At 41.0% G+C, this 25,599-nt stretch overlaps 1 protein-coding gene across 2 annotated transcripts in view; it reads left to right on the top strand.

The window, feature by feature from the left end:
* NAV2 (neuron navigator 2) overlaps positions 1-25,599 on the top strand; it is a 417,342-nt gene that overhangs the window by 242,648 nt on the left and 149,095 nt on the right. For both annotated transcript variants that reach the window (XM_059722729.1, XM_059722730.1), the window contains 2 exons: positions 731-839; positions 2,780-3,169. In XM_059722729.1, the coding sequence (XP_059578712.1) occupies positions 731-839; positions 2,780-3,169 (499 nt within the window). The remainder of the gene's footprint in view (positions 1-730; positions 840-2,779; positions 3,170-25,599) is intronic.

Genomic DNA, 25,599 nt, shown 5'->3' with positions numbered 1-25,599 from the left:
GATACATTCTCTGGAGGCTTTCTATTTCAGTTTACATGCTTACAATATGCACAATGGAACGACTAAGAATCATAAGTCACTTCTTTTCAACACTGAAGGAGCTAAATAGATAACATACAGCTGAGTTAGCAACCTGAAGTGGTTTTTAATTGATTGCAGAGAACAAGCAAGCAGAAATAAATTCCATTGAGGCCACTAGAAGTGTGTTTTTGTTTTCTTTTGTGTTGTTGTAGTTCTTTTGTAGTTAAAAACAGGAAATACATTGTTTTCAAATGGACCTTTTTAAAATGATACCAAGGAATTAAAAGCACAAGTAATTCAAGTAAAAGCAAGGAAAGTAAGTGTGGCTCTAGGAACAGATATAACACATTTGAATATTGCTTTTCTAATTTTGGAAAGTTTTCTATAATGTTGGCTCCTACGCTGTTGAAAGATAGCTGCAACCGTGGCCACCTAAATGTGTTGCAGGCCTAAAAATTATTTTGAATTCCCACCAAAAAGCAAGCAAGCAAACAGAAGGACCTTCTACATGAATGGAATTTGCCCAATGGGAGTTGCTCTCCAATGGATATCTAACATCATATTCTCCTTATAAATAATATATAAGTTACATAAAGGCAGGAATTTGTACTTGACTTAGACCCATGAAGAGATGGTGGTTCATCCCCTGTGCTATTGCCAGTTAATATAGGTTATTTCTTTATTTTTTAATTTTCTTTTCCATTTTTAGGGGAGGATCCAGAAACACGTCGCTTGCGAACTGTGAAGAACATTGCTGATCTTCGACAAAACTTAGAGGAGACGATGTCCAGCTTACGGGGAACCCAGGTTACTCATAGGTAATGGCATGAATTGCTCCTGTATTAGAACAGTGAAAAATCTGTGTCCTAGTATTACTGATCCAAAATTTGGCTGGGTTATGCTTCTGGAAGAATGATTAATGCTGAGAATGGTGGAAATAAGTTGACTAAGTATTTATTGTGCTTTTCTTCTTTTTATGGAAAGCAGAGATTCTAAACCTTGTTCAGTATCTATCAAGATTTATGAGGAGTAGCTGATGGTGGTGGAGAAGGCATGGTGCTTGTATATAGAAGCAGAGTCATAGAAAGAGCTGTGTTCCTTAAATGCATTAGGTGATGTTTGAATGGATGTGTACAAAAGTTACTATTTAAAATGTTACTTCGGTTTATTCATGAGCGACTTTAATGCATTTCCCCCGGATCTATAATATTCTGTTTAAACAAGCAGGTGAACTGTGTTTGACCTGCTTGATAAAGTGCATAACTTGAATTCCTGACTGGCCTTTGGACAAACAAACCTTTATAATATTATTAGTTATGTACATGTATAACTTTTTTTTTTAGTCAAGCAATATTTAGAAATCTCCAGTAATATTTAAAATATGCTTCAAATAAACAAAAGTGGTTATTGCATTTGAACACACTCTGAGACTGATCTTGTTTAAGTGTCCAAAGGGAGGTTTAGGAGAATATGATGTTTGGCAATGTGAAGGGCCTGATCCTGCATAGTGCTCATAGAATTAGCAGCTGAAGGTTTGTAGCTTGGCTTTGTATCTAAAGTGAAGGCAGGACCTGCACAGATAAACTCCCAGTGCATCTGTTTTCCTTGTCAAATTTTAATTAATGTGACAGCTCATTATGAATTAATTACTATAACCACAGGATCATGAGGCCAGCTTTTGTTTTCACAAGGCTTACTGTACTGTGAGCAGTCTAAGCCCATTTTATCTATATTAACCGATGAAGGTAATGGTGTGTCAATTCAGTGGAAAAGATAATCAATGGTTGATGTGGGGAAGAGCAACTGAAACTGTGAATTTGAAGCACCCCCCGCCTCACCCATGTAGGCTGTGCTAGGATTTATAATGAAAGGGAAGGAGCTTACTTACCCATGTAGGCATGCAGAATATAGGGTGTGGGTTAATATGAGTCTTGCCAGACATTTTATTTAGTAGTCAAGAGATAAAATGCATTTGTAAACCAAAGTATTGTGTAAACATATATAAAATCTTAGAGTTTTATTTTCATATTTCTGCGTTTTACTTATTAAAGAGGTGGCCGATGGCTTGTTGGCTGAAGCTTTGCCAACCTAATTGGGATATTTGTTGAGTGCAGCTAGAAAGGAGAATACGGTTCATAAAAATAGCAGCTCAGAATCAAAAGGCATTCTTTTAATCAGCTTAATAGCCTAATCCCCTTGCCTGGAATGGTGAAAACATCTACTGTGTTTAGCTTTGACTGAAAGGGAGAAATATGCTTGGATACTAGGAATAATCCCTGGCAAAAAACCCCTAACATTTCTCCACCTGCCCCTTCTCCAACATTACAAGATAATCATTTGGTGACTTGGCAGGGGGGGCTCTTTATTTTAGAGTAGATCATGAACTGCATAATATATGAGCATGTTTCAGAAACTAGCAACAAAATAGCTGCCCATGCTGTATGTGTACAACAAAGTGATAAACTAGACAGCAGTGGGGAGCACTGAGGCGGCATTGTGAAACACACCCATCATTTATAACTATATAAAGAAGTGATGTGGTCCAGGAAATGATTGTTGCACACGCCATTTTTTTTTTATTTTGAAATCGCTGTTACTTTCTGAAACACACTTGGACTTTTGTTGTGTCACTTGCATTTGAAAACTCGGTCAGTATTTGGAAACCAAATTTTTTACGATACATGAAAAACCTTCACTGGAACTCTTATGCTTCTGTATGACATAAGTGCAGATTGAATTCAATGTTTTATTTTTCAAGCACATTGGAGACTACATTTGACACCAATGTCACAACTGAAATAAGTGGTCGCAGTATTCTCAGCTTGACGGGAAGACCAACGCCTTTATCATGGAGACTTGGACAATCAAGTCCCCGCCTTCAGGCAGGTGATGCTCCATCGATGGGAAATGGATATCCGCCAAGAGCTAATGCAAGCCGTTTCATCAATGCTGAGTCTGGGCGTTATATGTATTCAGCACCTTTGAGGAGACAGCTAGCAACCCGTGGTAGTAACGTTTGCCATGTGGACATCTCAGACAAGGCTGGTGATGAAATAGATCTTGAAGGCATCAGCATGGATGCCACTGGCTATATGAGTGATGGTGATGTTCTGAGCAAGAATATAAGAACTGATGACATTACAAGTGGGTAAGTATATGTAATTGGCTTTTAAATACTATGCATAATGGTACAGTAGAACCAAGGTCATATCCAAGTGGTCACAACCCACTTGATTCATAGCAAGTTGTCAAATTAGGAAGAAGCCACTTAGCTGTCTGCTGTGGCTTTTACTTCAAAGAGTACTGCTTTTCCGCTCAGTTAGAGCTCATCAGCCATTGTGTGCAGCTGATTGGAGAAATGGCTATGAAATACAAGCCACAGGAAACAGCTGGAGCACCTCAGTGTTCCCTCACATCTGTTCACTGTGGCTCTGTATATGCCCAGTTAATTTGGGAGCCTTTAAGTTTTCTGGCAGGGTTAGGAACCTAATCTTGCAAAGTATCCCGGTTCTACTGTATTCAAATCCCAGCACTGTTTGAAGTGGAACAATATTGGTAATTTTTGGTCACTGTTTAAAGGTAGCAAATATATTGTGCATGTTTTAATATGATTTGGAGAGCAGGTTCCCAGCCATATTTCAACAAGGTCATGGTTAGGGTCTTATCCAGTACTTCACAAACTTTTCCTCAGCATGGTCCCATTTATGGGCCCATTTGCTCAGCACGACCCCATTTCCTCAGCATGGCCCCTCTCTCCCAACCCCGTGACCCCATCCGCTGATATTGCGACCCCATTTGGGGTTACGACCCATGGTTTGGGAACTGTTGGTCTTACCTATGCTGTTACTTTCTTATGTTTAAGTGTCCTGCTGCTTAGCTGAGCTACAAACCTAAGCTTAGACCAGTTGTTAGGAGAATCATTTCCATGGAATGCTTGAAAGGTCCAGATGAAACCTCACATTTAGAAATATAAAAAGCTGTTCAGGAAAAAAAATACCCAGCCTTTTTTGGAGCTCCTCAAAAGTTCTGTTCTGATTTTAAATTGAAATTTATATGAGGGAGAAGAGGGTTATATTTTAAATGAACTGTTCACATATTTCTAATGTTTGCAATCTGTATCTATATGTTGATCTCTGTGGCTCCAAATCAACAATGCATCGCTAAAAATTGCATAAATAATTCTTAATTCCCCTGAAGTAATTGAAACTTAAGGATGTGTTTTAGTATGTTCCTGAATAGTAACAGACTTGTGCAGAACTTTCAGGGCCAATAGTATCCAAAACCAAATGCCAACTGCAGTATTCATTGTCTCCACAAGATGGTGAACTTGAGGCACTTTTACATTGCAACATCTCCTGCTGTCTGAACTTTGAACAGAAAGTCTGTCTGTTTTAAGTTCACAAGGAAGATGTCTGTTTACATTCAGTGCAAGTGAAAAATATTTTAGTATGCAAAATAAAAATGTACACGCAGATGAAAGTGCAGACATACAAATTGATGGACAGTTATTTAAACTTAGCAAGATTTTAAGTCAACATTTCACCATTCCTTTGGCTAGCAAAATCATTTTTTTCGTTGTTCATATGCATCAACATTTGATTGATGATAAGATAAAAAGTCATTGATCTGAAAATGGCAATTTTCCTATAACTGGTCTTTTCCTTTTTTGGCAATATTACATCCTTGCTTTTCTTTAACATTTTTAGTAGTGTTTATTCTAATAATGGATTAGGCCAAAGATTTCGAGTTTATATGCTAACGAGTCTATTATTACATTGGAAGCATTGGTTCACTCTGTTCTTTCTAAGAGTTTGGGAGTTTTACTCTCTTTTATTTTTTAAGAGAGCTTTGTAATAAAACAACCCATTGGGAAAATATATGGAGATAATGGCATTAAATTTCCCATGTTATATGAAGAACCTGCTGCTTTTATAGTGAAAACACATACTTTACTAAAATGGCCTACATATTCAAAAAATAAAGCAGCTTGTACCTGTGTTTTTCATTTGTCGTGCTAACAATGACTGATTTTCCTAAGGTCACATGATTGTCACTCAAAATTTCTCTTGTAAAATTGACTAAGAGAGGGAAAATGAGTTTGAATCATTATGAAAGACTTGAAGCAGGGTCTATTAAGGCTCTAGCTTATGAATATAATATGTACATAATATGAAAGGACAGACGTTTCTTTTCATATGAAAAAATTCATCTTTGCCTATAAGACAAATGGGTGGCCCAGGCACTGTTTAAGAGCTTCTTGTGCCCTATTATAAAGACCTAAGTGAAATGTAGCTCTTATGCTAACCCTCTGAATATATCATTTGTGGCATAATTATGGAACTGTTTGTGCACATACCAGAAGTAGACAATTTAAAAGGAAAAAAGCCACCTGAACACTCTGGTTATACCTTCTGAGGATTATGGCAGGCCTCTCTGGTGCCAGAAATGGCCCGTGTTGAACTTTAATATTCTCAGTCTCCAAGCCTTTTTTTTTTTCACTGCAGTTTTCAGAGAGCTCTCCTGTGTTCTCTGCCATTCCTATAAAGGTATTGTATATGGCTCCATCTAATCATTTGCTCGGAACTGAAAACTTCCCTTGACAGAATCATAAACTTATAGTTGAAGTTCAACTTATCATGAAAGGGTATAAGGATGAGAGGAAACAGGAACGTTTTAAGTTCCTGAATGACCTTTTCAGAGACAGCAGTGTCTTTACTGATGTTCACAAATCATTTTGCTGCTTTGTAACTAACTGGCTACCCTGCATAATATGGCATTAAACTTAGCAGCATCTGAAACATTACACATTTTTAACTCTTTAAAATATAGAGCACTGACCTCTAATAGGGCTCAAAAAAACCCAATACATGTCAAATAACAATGTAGATTGGAATGCGACTTTTCCAAGCATTTCTCTCAATTGTGGTGTCTCAAACAATGAGTTAACTACCAGCAGTATCAGGAGTACATAGGTTAATAGAGCAGACACAGTAAGGTCCCTCTACAGGTTACAGGTATTGTGCAATTATCTTAAGACCAGCTACATGTGCAAAGTTCTTATCATGTGGTAAAAAGTTCTAGCCAGCTATAAAGTTAGGCCTCGAAAATGTATACTAACATTATAGCTGGTTGTTATTGAGCTTTAATTTGTACATGTAGCAGGGTCTCCCCTGCTGCTGGGAGCCCTGTCAGCTGACAGGGTTCCCAGATGCAGGGATGCACCTTGCCCAGCGTGAAACCTTGGGCCCTGGAGATTGTAGCTGTCTTGTTCTGCAAGCCCAGGGGTTTCATGCATCCCCAAGCCTGGGAGATTGTGGCTGTCCCCAGCCCCAGGGGTGTGTGGGACATCCTCACAGCTGGGAGCCTCCTCAATTGAGGGGACTCCCAGCTGCAGGAGCTTGCTTCCTGCAGGTGCAAGGGGAGCCCAGGATCAGGCTCCCCCAGCACTGGCAGAAAGGTGCAATGGTATCTAGTACGTGATTGTGTGGATCGTGCATTACATCCCATCACACCTTTTACCTGCATGTGTAGAGGGGGCCTAAGGCTTCACTGGTAGGCTTGGACATTGGGGCTTATTTAATTGACAGAGACAAATGATATGACAAGATGTCTGGTTGAAGGGACCTTGGTTTAAAAGCATTGGCTCATAAGATTAGCCATATATAAATGGCATTTTCTTTTCCAGTGCATATGGATGTTTTATGCAGTGAATCATGTCGACTGCCATTACTAACTGAAACAGGCTACAGGAGAGTGATCCAGATTTCTTTCTGGCTCATGTATCATATTTTAATTGTTAACTAAGTTCCAATGATAGAATCTTTATTATTTTTATAATTATTTTAATCTTTATTATTTGTGGTTTCAAAGCTAGGGCAATTAGTACTTGATTTATATTTAATCTCTACTACTTGTAATAGAGATTACTATTTCTTGATAGGAGTAGATACAGAAATAACCACACAAAGCTGGCTTTAGAGACACTCTTCAGAGTATAATCACATGTGATGGCAATCCTCCAAAATTGAATTTAAATGACAGAATTGGAGTTGATCCTAATACTGACTGTGGGATTTGAACCTTCTGTCTCAGAGGTGGGGGTGTTACCTTTCTAAACCATACCAACACCTACCAATGCTGGATTGCTGTCCTCAGTATAAACAGATGTTTTTGCAACCTCTATTTCTGAGTCATCTTCCCTAGTGTCAGTTATTCACAATAACAAAAAATGGGGTAGCGGAAAGTCTCAATGGGGCAAGTCTCAGTGAGACACGAACAATATAGAGTTTAGATAGGAGAGAGTTAGCTTGTACAACAGCAATGTAATTTTCTGTAAAAAAAAGACTTTTTAAGATAAACTATTGGGCAAGTATGTACAATATTTTTGTAAGTTATAGTCCAGAATGCAAAAGGCAGCACAAAAAGGCATTTATAGCATGAATAGCCCTTTATTCGTGGTATATGTTTCACTTTGTCATTTTCAAAATTGCTATAATGCTGCAGCTTGAAAAACCTTGGATCTATGTTTTTATTGGCAAACTGATAGGAAAGGAAGCCAAAATATTTATTATAGCCAAAATAAATCCAATAGCCAAGATAAATTATTTTAGCCCTATGCTCCTGATGCTTTCTCTCAAATGTACTGGGTCATGGGAAGTTCCATTTGGCCTATTTTTAAGTCAGTTGAAGCAGGGCGCTGGCAGACTTTACTACTGATTTCATAAGGATAGAAAAATGTCATTTCTTAGGACCTCACCCAGCAGAAAATATCAGTGGCCTTCCAAACCCATACTGATGGAGGAAGGCCACAGGGTTGGAACTGCCGAAGACTAACCCATCCAGGAAAGATGTTTTGTCAGGAAGCCAAAAAATCAGCAAAACAATGAACCCACAGAGAGTTCAGATTCATGCAGAGGAGTAAGTAAGCAAACAAGATCCTTGAATACCACACTCCTCAAGTTATTATATCCTGTGAGTGCATGGCCACAGGATTTTACTGGTCTAGATCTAAAGTAACTCCTGCACTGTTTTGATGGGAAGACTGATCCCTTGGGACTGGAATCATTTAACCTACCCATTTTTTTTTATTTTCCCACAACTGAAAGGGGCAAGCCTTCCCTCAACTTGGTCAACTTTAACTGTCTGGAAAGGGTAGTTTATTCCAATTTCTCTTTTGCTAGGGATGTTCATCTTTCTTTGGGGGTGGGGAGGGTAAGTGGGGGAGTGCAAGTGGAGGATGTGGAGTTAATTTCCCTTCTATCATTTCATAGTGTGAAACAACCAAGCAATTGTACAAAGAGGCCCTGCTTGGTTATGGGCCATTTAACATTTGAATTAATGTGCTGACCTTGTTGCCATGACCTTCTGTGGAAGCAATGTGTGACTCCACCCAAAGCAAGAGGCTGGAGGCTGGCCAAAAGCATCCCAATACACTTACTTCAGCATCTGTTAACGGGGCATGTGTCGTGTGATCTAGACAGTGATGTTTTGTGAGATACGGCAAAGTGAGTTAAATTGAAGAAAAAAGATGGAGAGAAAATTAGCAAAGTGAGCATTAATGAGGGCTGATGACACCTTTTTGGATGTAACTGTTTCCTGTTTCAAGCCCCAAAGTTTCATCTATTGTTTCAGTTAAAGTTCTAACCAAACAAAGGGTGGTTGCTATCAGAAATCTGCCTGGTTTTTTGACAGATCACCTAGAGGGCAGTGTGGAGACAGCCTCACCGCGTAGACTGATTTGGAACAGGGATTCCCAAATCTCCTTGTTTTGGAGCTTTCATGCAGTTGAGGAGTCATTGACCCTTGTATCTACTTGCGGTCCAAAACAAAATGTTTCAATTATCGTCTCCTGCAAGAAGTTCAAACATTTCTACTTTTTGTCCCAAAACGGGAGGCAACTTTTTTTAGAATTTTGGAATTTCCTGAGGAATAGAAATTCCAGCTTTTGGCCAGCTTTAACACTGATATATAATTTGTTTTCTTCTTCTTTTAAAGCACTGCATTAGAAACCATTTGACTGTGTTGCTCTTGCTCTTACCACATGAAGTAACACATACAGTCTCTTTTTCAGAACACTCTCTGTACTCATCTGCCTAGGGGCAAGCACTATTGCTGCAAGCAATGGCAGATTCTCATTCCTGAAATGGGAACCCCCCAGCTATTTTCATGTGTGTTAGTGTGCATATGCACACAAATGGCCAGCAGAATGATTCCTTCTCACTTGTTTAGGGTTTCTAGTAATCTTTCTGAAAGGATTGTGAAGCCAGGATGCAGAACTGAGGTGGAAATAGATTGAAGAGGTCACAGGGTAGGGCACTCTTTGGGAAGTCAGTCTTTGCCATGACTTCTAACCATAGACAGGGGGGCACAAAAGGGAAATTGGGGATAGATTCTAGCTAAAGATTGTCCATGTGGTTTAGGATCCTATAAAATACTGTAAACTACATACATTTAGAAAAATACTGATAAAGAGTTTTGTCGTTAGTTGAATGTCAATGATCAGTATCAGATCTACAACAAATTAGTATGCAGTGCTGGAGAAATGAGAAAAAGGATCGATTTCCCTGGGTGTTGAGTAACACGTGCCTTAGTTGATTCCTATTAAGTTTTCTCATTAGATATTGCCTGGAAACCACCAGTTCTAGGATTTTTCATATACATTCTTTTACTCTGAAGTTATTAATGATTTGCACATGGACTTTTTTCTTCACTAGGGTCAAAGCGAAGAGCTTTCTTGGAGAAAGAAAAGAAGGTTTTATATTTTTTGCAGATCAAGAAAACAGTAATGGTGAAAAATCTTGCTGCCTTAGTTAGTAGTAGTAATGGTAGTTATTAAAAGAATGAATGATTAACAAGGAGTAGGATAGGTGACCTGGTAAAAATGAAAATGAGAGCCTCTAAATTTTTCAAGTTCAACTGTCTCAGTATTTTTGGGGAGTTTTTTGTGTGGGGATCGCTGTAATTTTCAGTTCTTAATGGCAAATGAAGCAAAAGTGTTGACATTCTCCATGAAAACCTGTTCCAGCTTTATTGATTCCACATACAAAATGTTGGTGCTTATACTTAAGTTTTCCTTTTTCCCTTTCTATTTTGCAGCAGGTTTTATGGTGGTTGAAGTAAACCCCAAATTAGAACCTCTTGGGCACTTGTAGACGTGGAGACTTGCCCACATACATGTGATGAAACTTGACAAAAAATCACCATTTAGTTAGCATAATGACATGCACGAGGTTTTGTCATGTCAGACTGTCCTGGAGTGTGGTAACTTAGACCACCTCGGATGTATTTTAGTTTGATCACGGCAAGTTGTCCCATTGTGGACAAAAAATCTGTCACATTTACGTGTCACATACATGTTAACTTGCCAAATTGAATGACCTGAGCCTCCTTGCCCACCAGATGTCGCTACAATTCACTGGTACTTTCACCCAATTTGCAGTGTAATTCACTGTTTTTTTGTGTAATGAATGTTTCAGTACACCAGGTGTAGCTGAAGAGCCTGACATGCATCAATTTGCTGACTCCCTTTTAAGTTCATTAATTAAATTAAATAAATGTTTAAAAGAATCCCTTTTGTGTTAGTCATCACCAAATTCACTCTACTGACAGCTAGGGTGTGTTGAAGATTGGGGTGCTCCAACTATACGTGAACTATGTAATGAACATTACACTATTACACTTAAGTAAAATATGTCAATTAATAAAACTAAACAACTGTCACTGATCTGCACATATTGCGCTGTGTGAGCTGTAATTTAGTGCCCCCTGCTGTAATTTAGTACTAAGAGGTCAGCAGGGTTGAATTGTTATGCAGCGCCCCCTACCGTATTTAACTTTGAATAGCGCATGAAGCAATTTGGAGATTTTTGACCTGTCAGCCGTAACAGAGTGACAGGCATAAATTGACACTCATTGTGTCACTTTAAGGGAGACAGATTGAGACAATGTGGAAAACGCCCCTGTCACATGTACAAGGGGCTAAAGTCTAACAACTCACCTCCTTTGATAGAGTCTGAAGTATTGAATTACAGTAGCAAAAATGGCATCATCCTTCCAATTTATTATTTAAAAACACAAATCCTACATTTTAAGGGTCCAGTTTAAATTGCAGCCAGAATTTCAGTGGTTCCCATATCCTGCCACCTTTGCAAAGTCTGCACACTAAATTGCCCTTCTGCTGTCACTGGGAGTTGAATGGATCCATGCCCCTGTTGTTTCCCATCTATTTTGAACTTTGTAAGCTTCCTAGTATTCATGCCCCCTACCCTGACTGATGTAAAATAAACTAGAGTGGCAAGATCCAATTTCTGCTGAAACAAATAGTTGTCTTTCCTTCAGTGGCCCTTACTCTGGAACTGTCCTTTGGCTTACTCAGCATGTTTTGCTTCCAATATATGTCATATCCATTTAGACTATTCAGAAGATGTGTGAACCACATCTTCTTCCCTTGTGTCTTTTACAGAGCTGAACACATTGCTAGCACTTAACAGACAACTACAAGAACAACAACAAGGCAGGAGTCATCAAAAATCCTTCATCCACACCCATTCTCTTCTCTGAAGGAGGTGGGCTTCCAAATTTAAATATTCATTAGTGTCCAGATTTTCCAGCAGTGTCCAGTTTCTCATGTTGTATCCCATTCCATGCATTTTGAACTTTGTAATCTCCCTAGTATTCATGCCCCCTGCCTTGACTGATGGAAAATAAACTGCAGTGGCCTGGTCATTTCATTAGCACTGCAGATTAAATGGTTGTCCTTACCTCTAGGGCTTGATATATAAGTATGACTGATGAATAGGGTTGAAAACTGTATACCGTATATGGCTTCAGTGCTCCAACATGACTAATAATCATTAGAATGTAGTTCATTTTATCTTTCTTCTCTCTCTGAATGTGTAGTTTGTTTGAACTTCCATCTGTCTTGTTGGAACAGGCTTCTGTTCTGACATTTGATCATTTTAACATGATGGAACGTGGGGAAAAAAGCCTCTTATCTTGGATTCTAGTATAAGGTGAAAGGGGACTGGCTCACTGCCCCCATCCCTCCTGCCTTCTGTTATCCTGCCCCATGCTGCCTGCCCTCCCCTGCCTCTGCTCTGTGCTGCCTCTGTCCCACTGCCTCTGTCTCATCCTCCCCCTGTTTTCTTTCCCCCTGCTGCAACTTACCCAGAGTTCTGGCTCTGGTCCCATACCCAGAGTGCATGCTGTTTCTGGGCCTTTCCTGGCCTGGCTGTAGTGGGACCAGTGCTAGAGCTGCCACTGCCACAGCTACCAAGCTGGACAGGGACTGGAATCAGCATGTATTCTGTGTCTGGCCCTACAGCTCTTAGTCAGTGTAAGCAGCAGGTCAGGGATGGAGTGGGCAGGGCAGAATGGATGGAGATGAAAATGTAAATGGATAAAATTGTTATCAGTGGCTCTTGCAGACCAGGGTGTGTGGGGCAGTCTGGTCCATGATTTAAGACTGAAAATAGGAACAAAAAGCAAGCTAATGGTCAAGAACCAAGGTCAGGGATCAGGAGACAAAAACCATAGAGCCATGAAACTGGCTTGAAGCTAAAGCTGCAGTCCCCCCAGACACATTGCTGCAGGTAGACTTAAAGAGAAGTCCTACTACCCCTTTCTGCCAATCAGGCAGCATGCAGGGCTAGCCAGGCTAACACATCCCAACTAGCCATTCAGACTGGGTGCCATAAATTGCTAAGGTTCCTAACATGTTGAAAGGATTGTGTCTCTGAGTTCTGCTTTTCAGCAGGGAAGGTAGAGAACCATCCTCCCTCTCCAAAACATGCATAGTATTAATGGTAGAAGAGTCCATTAAGTCTGTGGTGTATCACACTGTGCAGCATGGTGTAATCATGGTTCAGGGTCGCCAAATTCACGTATTTTGAGAGATACTGATGCATCTGTGTACGTAGTCATTCCATATCCCAACTACAATCCCAACTACCCCCATGTTTATCTGGGATGCAAGCAGGAAGTTAGTTGCAGTCTTTCAATTCCTCTTGTTGGTCATTAGGGACCATGATGGCTTCAGGCAACTAGGTGGCATCCATACTTTTGCTTTCTCTGCAACTCTTGCTGGTGCCTGGTCACTGAGAAGTATAAGGGGAAAGTTATCTCAGGCCATATCTGCATTATACACTTTATGACATAGCTGTGTCAGTTAAGAGGATGAAAAACATCTCAGCTCTCAGATGTCACAGCCCTGCCAATAATGCCCCTGGAGTAGATGCAGATAGTGCTATTTTTGGTCAGTTTTCTTTATCTTGTCCTAGGAGGTAGTGCCACTATATGCAGAACTGCTTCCATCAATGTATGGTACGTCTCCACTAGGAGGCTCTATTGCAATAGCTATTTTGGCATAGGTAGAGCTGCAGAGACTTCTTAGATGTACCCGATATACAAACCTCCCACCCCCAGGATTGCCATTGTTCCTCAAAACACAGTCTCAAGGTGTCTTCAGCTTTCATACACACCGGTTTTTCCAAGTTACTCCATATACTTTCCAATACCACCAATCTTACCGTCAGACTCTCCCACACCAAGTCTACCCCATATCCCATCAGCACCTGTCTCCCTCCAATACTCTGGGATTCACTGACTTCACCAGGGTCCCCAGCTGTCCTTGTGTTACCTTTCCTAAAGCTGGTTTGGTTTCATGTATGGCTTCTTTACACCAGCTGCCACTCCTGAGGGAAGAAATCTGTGGCTTTGTTCACAGAATTGAGAAATTTTGTGCATTTGACAACAAAGGCAGCTGAGAGTCTGTCATGTTTCTGGAGGTAGGCAGGCAGGACTTATTTCACAAATTGAGCAAAAATGCTAGAGATTTCCCTGCGGTTGCAAAATCCAGGACTGAAGAGAGTGTTCTGCCATGCTATGGGTGTGCCTGCTGTCCCCATCACATAGCAGGTATCTGAGTGGTATTGCAAGGGGAATACCTGTCCTGTCTCCCCTCAGTACATGTAGGAGTACACAGTTGAGTTTCCAAACTTTTCCACACAAGGTGTGCCCTAGCAGCCATCAAGAGCAAAAAGATGGAATCAATGTGCTGCTGTAATGAGTGCCCTAAATAGTAGCTCTCACTGTTCATGTCTCTCTACTTAGTTACAGTTGAGAGTGCACCACCACTGCCACTATCAGCCAAAGAAAAAGAAAAAATTATTAATTTATATATAATAGATGGAGTATACAACTGTGCAGTGGGAATTGATAAGAAATGGTCTTTTTCCCAAGGAATTTCATCTATATTGCCAATTGAGGTGGAAATGTTTTTGTGGATTGTAGTGGCATGGCCCTGTCTTGGAAGAATGAAAGTAACTGTTGACTGTGTCAAAATTTCCACCTGTAACCTGAAGTTTGCTTCTTTTTTTTTTGTAAACAGTTACTGGGCGCATCTACACGTGCAATTAATGTGCACGAATAAACTGTGGAGTTTATTGCTCTGGAGTTTATTGCTCCCAGACTCCACGTTTGCACGTGCGACTGGGACCACAGCACATTGAGTTGGGTCAGAGCAGCCCCAGCTGGCAGGGAGTATGGGGAAGGAGGGGGATCAGGTTGCCATCCTGGGGCTGTTCCCCTGGCTCAACATGCTGCAGAGGGGCTGGCTGGGCCCCAAGTGTACTTCAATGCTGGGCTAGCTGGCAGGCAGCCCCTGCTCTGAAACACCTTCATGCCCCAGCCAGCCAGGACTGTGTCTACATGTGTGCTGCTGTGGAGTTAAATTAGTTTACTCCAGCCTAATAGGGATGCATGTGTAAATGCATGATGTTTACTGCGCAGCTAATTGGTCTACTGTGAAGTAAATATTTTGTGTAGATGTTGCAGTGGGGAACACTTCTTTTCCCATTCCTCATGTGTCCTGTTTCACTTTCCAAACTCAGTGCACCCTTACCCATCCAGCTGTCCCACAGCTGGCTGCCTTCTGCCTCTTGCCATAAAGTGGGGGAGCACTGTGTGTTACTACAGTGCATAAGCCTTGAAAAAAGTAAGTATCGGTGCAAAGGGAAAATCAACATCACGAATGCAGTGACACAAATAATTATGGGCTGTATGTTAAAAAGTAAATGAGATACTGTATTTACAAAAAAAGCAGTGGGAGGAGGAAGAAACTGCTAATACCTGTGATTTATGGTAAGGCAATCTTCTAGCTTACTTGCATCAGTTGAGATCCGCAGTTGTCAGACAAAGTGCCTCTTGCTAGTATGGGCTGTTGCTTGGGGAAAAAGAAAATGAAAGGCAATTAGTATCACCTTTCCTATTTGCTGCTGCTAGTTCCTGACTTCACACAGGTACAGACAGTATAGTAGTAATTAAATCCTGGACCTTCAGCATCAAAACTCCAGGTTTCTATCATTTGAGCTAAGCCAGTCTAGGCTGTATATTCTCTGGAGCCAGCCAGTAGGAAAAGAGGCATTGACACGCAGTAGGCCAGAGAGTTACAGTAGCACATTTCTTGTAAATTAGATTGTTTACATTGAAGAACTGGACACTAGTGTATATGTAGTGTCCCATGGCATAATTGTGACTGCTTTTTCCCCATCTTTGAAGAAGCAGCACTGACTTCATTTCTAATGTGTCTCTTAAAAAAGCAGCTTCTGTGCTTGAGAAAAACAAAAATAGAGGGTAGATACAACAGGAAAGTAGGTCAGTTCATTTATTTGGATTATTGATCAATTTAAATGACTTAAATCGATTAAGTGACTTAAATTTGTATAATCCTCAAGAAATTAACACAGGCAAATTGAGACGTTCACAGCAATGGTAGACCTGGCAAAGGAGGCTGTATGTTTCTGACATAGGATATATGGGCTGGTAGCTACCTCTTGGGTTATTGAGCTTAGTTGCCTGCCATAAACTGGAAGATTGTGGGCTCAGCTGCTTTACGGTTTAGTGGGTGGGAAACTGGCTGCATGGTAGGACCCAGAGAGTTCTCTTGAACGGATCTGTGTCATCCTGGTGTGAAGTGGTCAGTGGGTCCCCGAGGAAGACTAGGGCACCCCCGGGGAAGACCAGGACCAAAGGATACAAACTCCTGGAATGCCTCTTCAGACTTAATACCAGGAAAACCTCCTTCACAGTCAGGGTGTCCAGACTGCGGTGCAGTCACCTACTCTGGAGGTTTTCAAGAGGAGATTAGACAGTCACTTTGCTGGGTCACCTAACCCCAGTTTTCTTCCTACCTAGAGTGGGGGGGCTGGATCCAATGATCTGCAAGGTCCCTGCCAGCCCCTAACAATCTATGAATCAATTTATGAATAACAGGGGACCAGACAAAGGAGAACCCTTGCAGGCCTGTGTCCTTATTTTACACACTAATACCTCCTCCCTTTGCCAAGTCTCTCTTAGACCTGGATAGTTTAAAACTGGCTAATGTTCTAAGAGGAAACAAGAATTTTAAACCAGGACAAGCAGCGTGAGCATGAGCATGTGCATGGTGCTTGTGTTTTGTTTGTTTTTAAGTAAGTTCCCCTTCTCCCCCACAAATGTCCCACAGGAATAGGACAAACTGACAGACTTGAATATGGACTTTATGCAGATAAATATAAAAACTGCCCTATGCTTCAGTGGTACAGAATTAGTCCCTCCATAGGCAACTGCATTTACAAGGAAAGAGTATGTAAAGCATGATGCTTGTATTGGAGATCATGCTGCTGTGGCAGCAAGCAAGTTCCTTTAGATTGAACACTCTGCTGGATCCTCATTCTTTCAGCAAATGAAAGGGCTTCTAACTGTAGGTTATCAGAGGCAAAGCAGATAAGTCTGAAGTATGGGCCCAGGAGGCCTGGCAAGTAGAAATATACCTAGCCCTAGGCAGCAGTAACCAAAAATTGTTACCATGTGATGGCTGTTGAATTGTTTATATGAAATGTGTTTGGCAGTCCCAGTCCAGTTCCCAGGGGAGAATATCTGTTTTACAGAAGCCTGTATTATTTGACTTTCCCAGACGAGACAGTTTAGGTTTAAAAGTAGCTAGGGGGAATGAACTCCTCCCCCCAGTAAACCTGGGATGAGCAGAGTCAGGAAGCTGCTACTGACACCACTCAGTGCCACCCACAGAAATTTTCTGGTCTGGGTTGTCTCAGATATAAGTCAGATCCTGACTTCCCTGATATATGCATATTCCATGTGGCTAGTGGATTTAGGAAGATTGATATTTTTAGTTACATTTGACCAGTCTGGGCTCCCCAGAATGCCCGAGTTTGGGGCAAAATGCCCATTTGCTCCAGTTGTGGGCCACACTGCCTATGTGACACAAATTTTGCAGTTACCAGGTTTCTCAAACTAAGTGTTGAAATCCATACACATTTTTAGTAGAAGAAACTACATCATGCTTTACCTTTCCCACCTGTCTTTGGGAGACAGATCTCTTCCTTCATGATCCTGACAATGATTGCTAATTTTGAGAAAGCAAGCAGTTGGGTTTGTTATTGCATGTTAGGGGCTTGAATGTTTTTAAAACAACTTAGAAGGTTTTTTTTATTATTTCAAAGTCCAGCTGCATTGCACAATTTAATTAGATTTAAAATGAAATGAACACTGGGTTTGAATTGATGTGAACCTGAAAGGAAATATTTGGACTGAATGTTGAGTATTTTGGCCTTGTTACAAAAGGACCATGCCGAAAGCTCAGGGCCTGCGCCCACTCCTAAATGCTTTCACTAAGCTGTTGAAATTTGTATGGATCAAAACTTAGAATTTAAACCAGATACCAAACCAAGCTGACCTTTCTTGGCTTGTTATTTCTTTCCTTCTTTCTTTTATAATTTGAAGGCAGACTTTGTGGGTAGAGTGCATGTTCCACCCTCCGGTTAGGAAGATAAAGTGCTGTGCTGATGGTTGGCAGTAGCAGAGGGATAGTGGTCAGGCAAGAAGAAGAGCTGACAGGAGTTTGGCAAAAAGTGAGGAAAGAGCATATGGTCCAACCCCAGAGTGCTGTCAGCACAAAAGAGGCAAGCCCAAATTATACAAAATTGAAAAGTTTTGGGTTGCCAGTGGTCCTTCAGTCATTCTAGCAGCAGTAATGATTGTTTGTTTAGTTGCATTTTAAGACAGTTTCCTGGTTGCATATTTTGATCATATCCGTCATACTTTGTAAACCAGCAGTGGAAATGTGCTGTTTACGCAGACATTTAATTCATCTTGATATTCAGCATTCCTCAAGCACTTTGTCTTTGTATAACTATATTGACTGGTGGGTCCAGCACTGGCTCTTAGTGTTAAGTAATTCCTGTGAAGTTGATTCCTGATCAGAAACCTTGGGATAAGCAGTCTTTGGATCTGATTTACTTGAGACTTAGACTCCTAATTTTATTCCTGAGGCTAAAAATAAATCTTGAGAATGTCAAAGTATATGTTAAAACTTAGAATATCCTTCAGGCCCTAAAGTTTTTCTTTAAATACGTTTAATTTCTTATATGACGGATATTTAAGCACCCATTCTTCTTCCTGATACTGCAGTAGGAGGACTTTTAGCTTCTGTCTGTTTGGAAAGTGTCAAATTGTCCAAATGAGCAAACTTAGCATTGGAGTTGCATAACATAGCAATAAGTGGGCTGTTGGCTGTCTGTATATATGAGTGAATACAGAAAGTATAAAGAAATCAAGTTATTTAGCCTGCTAAAATGAGACTTGCTGATCTCTGGGATAAATTGAGCCTGTTTTCTATGCATGTGCACTTAGGGAAGGAGAAATAAATCACTTAGGCATCAGAAACATCCTAAAAATATTGAACTTGGAAGGGCTCACTACACCATACAAAGTTTCAAGGGCACTTGCAAGGGTGTAGCTGGCAAAACAAGAGAGAAATTTAAAAGTCCGTGTTGTCACAGGAACTCAGAGGCAGTTGCATAGTGCCAGTAAAACAGGGCAGGAGGGGCACTTTTATTCTTTGCCTACAAGTATTGTGGATCAGTTAGTTTCTGGTTCATATACTTCTAATACATAGCTGAGATTTCTCGTGTAAGCAAAGCCTGTATACGGGAGAGGAAAAAGTATGTGAAAAAAATAATTGTATATCTTTGTTGTTGAAGAGAGAAGCATGTAAATGCATCCTGCAACTGAGAATTGATCAGATGCAATGTGAAAAACACATTCATTGTCCATTCATTAAATCTTTTTATAGCTAAGTTGAGTACAGGCAGTCATCTGCCTGCTGTTAGCCTTGCTAAAACTTGGCTGTTAAATTATCTGGAGTAACTGCAGTTTGCTGATCTGTATAAAAACCCACATTTTTTGGGAGCTCTGGTTGCTAGTACTGAAACACCATAAAAGTTCCTAAACTATATCATTTAATTTTTACTTCATATGGAAATGATTTGTAAAACATCTTAAAAGTGTTTGATGTATTATTGAATACACTGGCATGGTACTTCTGATGCAGGAGCTTACTGAGGCAGTTAATATAGTGTTTATCAAACTTCTTTTGTAAGAACAGGTAAAGAAATTAAAGAATTTATGTTTCATCTGGCCTAGTGAATATGCTGGAGTACTATGTGTTGCCACACAGAAGACAAGCTATCACAAGAGAATAGGGGCATTTTCCCTGGGGGTACAACAAATATTGTAGACAATTTGCTGTTACTCTCCAGGTGTGTCAAGATGAATGAATATCTTTTAAGGATAAAGAAGCCACTACCACCTACTAATCCCCACTGAACAAGGATGTTCAAACAACATTTATGACACTGAATTAGAGCGTCTGTCCATCTCCTTCCATGGGTCACAATTCATGTAATTACATATCTGAGTAGCATGAGGAACAAGAATCCCAAATGATGTGAACAAAAATTATTTAGGCTTTTCTAGCGTCCTGCAGCTTTGCTTTGGGGCTGAGGACAGACATTACACATAAACTGGTTTACCTGATCAGAAACAGATTGAAACCTGTAACAGAACAGACATTCAGTGCACATAAACCAGTCTGAAAATGGCTGAAACTGGTTTGAGATAAACCTGGTTGAATGTAGCATCAGACTTAACTGACTTGGGTCAAACCGGTTTATGCAATGTCTGTCCCAGACCCCTTGCAGGTTTAAGTTAAATCAGAGTCCCCCAGCGTCCCAGCATGCTCTCTGGGCTGGGTGGGGCTCTCTGCTTCACAGCAGGGCTGGCTTCTCCCCTCTGCTCCCGGCCAGAAACTTGCAGACACAGCAGGGTCTGCTGGCTTCCTCATGCCCCCTTCCCCGTGCCCCTTCACCACTCACTGCTTAAGCAAGGATCCTTTCCTCCTCTCTGCCACAGCACAGACCATAGCCAGCATGTGGTATGCTAGCTAATGCTGTGTAAGGCTCCAGCAGAGACTGCAGACACAGCAGGCTCTGCCTGGCTTCCCCCTGCCCTACCCCCACCTCGCTGATCAAGCAGGAAATCCCCCCTCCCTCTCTCCCATCTCCCACAGCAGAGTTCCCAGCCTCAGGGACCCTGGGCGTGTGGTGTGCTACCTAATGCCGAGAGGTGTCTGTGTGCGTCTGTCTCTCTCCAATTTCACTGGGATAGGCAGACAGAACAATGACTTTTTAGGTCCATTTGGAGCTAATCAACAGGTCAGCCAGTACACTGTTTAAGAAGTTTGAAGTAATGGAGAGAAGCCATTGTTTTGCCAGTCGGGTGATAAAGACTGTTATCATTATCAGCTCCCAGCTGGCTTGCTTCCCTGTCAGCTTGCTGCAGACAGTATGAGGAAGCAGGGAGGGAGATTGAAAAGCTCTGTATCATCAACAGATGCATGCACTGTCCCCCACCCCCCTTCCCCCACCCCTTGCCCTCAGAGTTTTAGCTTGGGGCTGGGGGCTGGCAACACTCCCACCATTTGAGCAGCCACTGGGGGAAAAGCCTGTGACCATGCAGACAGGCCTCCCTAATGACAGAGTCCTGCAGGGGCCTGTCCATGCCCCCCTTGGCTCAGCTTCCTGCAAAAGGGAAGGGAGAGCTACTCTAGTGCCCCCTGGCTTCTAGCCTGAGCCAATGCTAGCATGCACTTGAATTTCCTCAGTCCAGAGAGAATGTCTGTCTGGTTTCAAACAAATTCAGCCTAGCCAGGTTAGACTAACCTGCAAAGATTGAATCAATTCAGGCTCAGGCTTTTTGAATGTCTGTCCCTAGATCAGGAGGTACTATAAAAGCCCCCTCTCTTAGATCCATGTTGTCAGCATAGATGATGATAATTATGCCTTGTTTCCAGGCACACTACATATGGCTTGTCACAATATAACATAATTGTATTAAATAGATGGACAGAAATTTAATTTCCTTGTTAACAGGAACTGCTATTACCCAACTGTTATTGGCTTAAAAATAATAACTCTCTCTGCACAAGACTGGAAAACATCTTAATGGAACTGCAGGTATTTTGCAAATGCAGGTGTGTGGAAGAGTCTGCCATTTCCTGTCTCATCAGCATTTTTATTTTAGAACCACTCATCTTTAGAGTTCCAGGCTAAGTGACCATGGGCAGATCCAGGATTTCAGAAAAGGGAGTGTGGGAGCTGTGACTTACTCATGCCAAGGGTGGCTGCATCCTGTCTCTGTGTGTTTCCCCCCAACATCAGGGTGGGCAGATAGTGCTTCAGGAGGAGCAGAGAGGGACTTTTTAAAATTTCCTTAAGCAGGCAAGAATCTTCCCTCCTCCGTCACTTCCCCTTTGTGCTCAACAACACAATCCCTCCCCTACTCTCCTGTTCCCTGCCTGCTACTGTCACCAGATGGCCCAGGGACAGAGGTCTCAGGAATGTTCCTGCCCAACTGTGGCCAGGCTGCATGAGTAGCTAGGCTTGGCTAGGGACAGCAGTGGCAGAAACAGGCATCTTCCCTTCCCCTGCACCTGCTCCCAGGGTGTCGGGGAACACTGGGGGGACCAGGAAGGGAGGAAAAACCTACCCGCTGCTGCTTCTATCACTGGCTGAGCCCAGCTCCATGCAGAGCCCAGATGGAGTGAACTCGAGTATCTCTGGAGCTCCCACCCCCACCCCCAACCTCACCCCAGGTGCATTCAGAGATAGTGGCAGCAGTGAGCAGGGGGGGTGGAGGGGAGCATGGAAGAGAAAGGAGGGGGAAATTCTAACTTAAAAAAAAGTCCTCAGCTACCTCTTCACCTGTCATGGTCAACTGAAAGGGGACTACATCCATGGCACTGAACCTATTGATCCGCCCTGTAAGTGGCCAATGACAAAAGTTATTTTCTCAAGCAATGTAGACAGATACTTAGTAATATTACTCAGTAGTGCAGAAGTATTACTTAATAGTATGGTAGTAATAAGGTGTAGGTTGGGGCTCTAAATTATGATAGCAAGCAGTATAATTAGTAGTAAGTACTGGTAGAATTAGGTCCTTAGTGATATTTATACTTCATAAGAACATTTTGGACGCCTGGCTTTCTTCTTGGTTTCCCTAACACTTTTCCTTCAGTGACAGTTGAAAGCATATTTAAAATAAACTCTTTGTTCATCATGGTACCCTTCTGGCACAGTTACTGTACTTTGGCAGCAAACCACAATAAATACTTACCACTTTCAATACCTTAATTGTATTTGAAAAAACATATAGTTTTATACCACTCAGTAGTTATATTAGTGTGTAAAGACTTGTGAAGAAAAAAAAAGTATAAATGTTTATTTATATACAGTAAAATAGTGCGTTCTTTTATTAAGCTAGGAGGAAAAAACTCAAATGATTGTCTCTATAAAAATATCCCTTTTTGAGTTTTCTTTCTCATATAGCCATATTTGCAAAATATTTGTCATAAAACAAATCTGTCACTGCAAGCACTCTGCAACCATAAAGGCAAGATGGCTCCCAAAAGCAAAGCTGCTTTTAAATTGGATGGGAAGGAGACTCATTGTAGCCAACTGGCTCCATTATACCTCTCCCTTTCCCTCAGTTGTCCAATGGGAGGCATAGAAATCTCTCCTCCATGTATACTACTTTGTGCATGATATAGGATATGGGTTTACACTGGTTCTTTGTGCCATTATCCAGGAGTTGGGGCATCATTGCTTCTAGCACAACCAAATGTTCCCTTACACATGCACCCCCATTGGTATGGTGGAGAATCTTCTCAGATAGAGAACATTTAAGGATAACAAGTTTACTGATATAAACTTTCCATTTGATATTTTAAAAAATGTCACTGCCTATTTAGAATGTAAAAACTCTTATCTTTATCTAATATTTAAGAAATTTGCCTTAATAGCAATTTATTATAGAATCAAGAAAGACTAGTTATCTTGCAGCTAGCAAAAGATCTCAGTTTGTATATATCCATTTTACTATAGCTACAAACAGATGCCACTCCTGTGCCATCATAAAAATGTTTATAGTGGCACAAAACCAGAGTGAACAGACATCTCTGCCCCTTGCCACACCCCAAATGCCCCAAAATGGTGGTGCAATGATTCCTAGTAATAGTTTGTGCCACCTTTTTGTGGCAGACAACTATTCATTTATGTCATGAGAATGCAGGCAGCCTGGGGCTGATGGAGCTCTCCAGCTACCCCAAACAGGTTCTCCTGAAGCTTCAGGGGCCTGGTCCTGTAGGACAATGGCCCTGGGTGCTTGTTCCCATCTCTGAGGGTGCCCTGGGAAACCTATGCATTCCCCATTCCACACTTGCAGATGCACATCCCAGGAATTCCCCATAACCCCTGAGAGCAGCAGGAAGGATTCTGCAGGACAACAACTTCAAGAGACGTCTGTCTCTGCCAATCAGTAGGATCAGCTGTGACAGGACACATCCCAGCATAGCTGGTCCTGCCACTGTCTGTAGCCTTTGTGTTAGCTTTCTAAAACAAGACAGTTCTGAAAATTATTTAAAGGTGATCAGTCTGTCTGAAAATCTAAAATGAAAAGTATTATTTGTTCCAGTGACGCAGAAGCATTCTAATATATGTCATGGCTGCACTTGTATACCAGGAATGAAATTCTGGACCAGAGGGAATTTTTCTATTATCTTTGGTGAGGCCTGAGTGCTACTCTGAGTCTGCATCTTTAAGATTAGTTAATGTCAACTAATGTATAGCTTATAAGTTATGTTGGACAATATTTACATTTTCAGATAATATTGTATGAATTTAAAGTTAAAAATCTACTTTATTTTGTATTGGAGAATTGGTCACACGCCAGGAAATGATGATGTTTAAGTGCAGATCTGACAGCTACATTTTCAAGCGCGTGTAGCAGGCATGCAAAAAAATAAAATCTGCATTTGGGATTCAAATCAAGTCATGTTATTTGTTCAGGAATAGTTCAAATAAGCTGATTTGCTTATGCAAACACAAGTTCCTGAAAAATGACTGTTGAAGACTTGTTTAATGATGTAATCTTAACTAATTAGAGCGCTATAACTTTTTTTTTCACCTTTTCCACTTTTTTTTTCTTTTTTTCATTCTCTCTGTCCATTTTAAGGATTGTATAAGCTTCTGACAAAGAAACTTTATAATGGAAGATTTGATCTAAGTCCCCAATCTAAAAGTTATAGTGGAAGCTCTGTAATTCTTTCATGCCTCCTTGTTTATGCAGTTTAAAGAAAAGAATTGTATCTTGTCCCCATAGGCACTGGAGAACTGAGAATAGCCTTGTCTCTAGCTTTTTACCAGTTTAGCAACCTCTTTGTAAAAGTCCCAGTGGAGAATCTTCTGTTGTTCTGGGGCAGGCCCTGAACAGACTTGTGTATCTAAATCACATCTAGTATAGGTTTATTGGTTGGTTTGTTTGTTTTCTCCTTCCCATCTTATGGAAACGTTGTCTTCACAGTCAGCTAAGTCTGTTACAGCAGCTTTTATGACAGAAGTGATACACAAAGGTGGAAATGGGTGATGTTCTATTTGGATTGTGATTCTCTCCCTGCTGCCACCCTCAACTGGCACAATTATAGGTTTATGTTAGATGGGCTTTTCTTTCTTTGCATGAGCAAATATATGTCTCAGTAAGAAGCAGCAGTAATTGATCCTTTAAAAGAGAGGAAGATATCCTTGTTTGGATCTAATTGTGTGAGGCCACTGTTTCCTCAAGACTTAGAAAAGAATTGAGAGGACACAGCTACTTGAATTCACAATTCAGCAAGGTATGTTATTTATTGAAGCATGTGCCAGAGATATCAACTCCAAATATGCAATATTGATTTGACTATAGCTTCTTAAACAAATCATATGAAAACTTCAGGATATATCTACATGATAGTCTCCGTAGTGAAAGTAGCTTAATGCAGACACACACAAGGTACAGTGTAACCAATAATACAGAGTTCAGCCCCAAACTAAATGCCTCTGGGGTAGGTTTGCTAGCCCAGGCCAAGCTTTTTGCTGCTGCAGCTAGTTTGAATATGTCTATAGGACTCACCATCCCAGCTGTGGCTGCTGTGTGGACTTACTCTTAGAAGCAGTGATAAAGGGAAAACAAAAGTCTTTTGTTTTCTTTGGATGGTTTGAGCTTTGCTTGTTATTTTAACGAGGCACCAGATAATTTTAAAAATGTTTCAAGGTATTAATGAAGTCAGGGTATTTAAAGTAAAGATAGTTGAAGTGTTACATAAGAAACATTTTTTTAGCAGAATATCAGTCTTTTTATTAACAGACCACA

The sequence above is a fragment of the Alligator mississippiensis genome, chromosome 2 (genome assembly GCF_030867095.1).
Source record: "Alligator mississippiensis isolate rAllMis1 chromosome 2, rAllMis1, whole genome shotgun sequence".
In the NCBI taxonomy this organism is placed as follows: Eukaryota; Metazoa; Chordata; order Crocodylia; family Alligatoridae; genus Alligator; species Alligator mississippiensis.
Note: the sequence above shows the minus strand (reverse complement) of the source record. Positions and strands in the feature narration are given on the sequence as shown.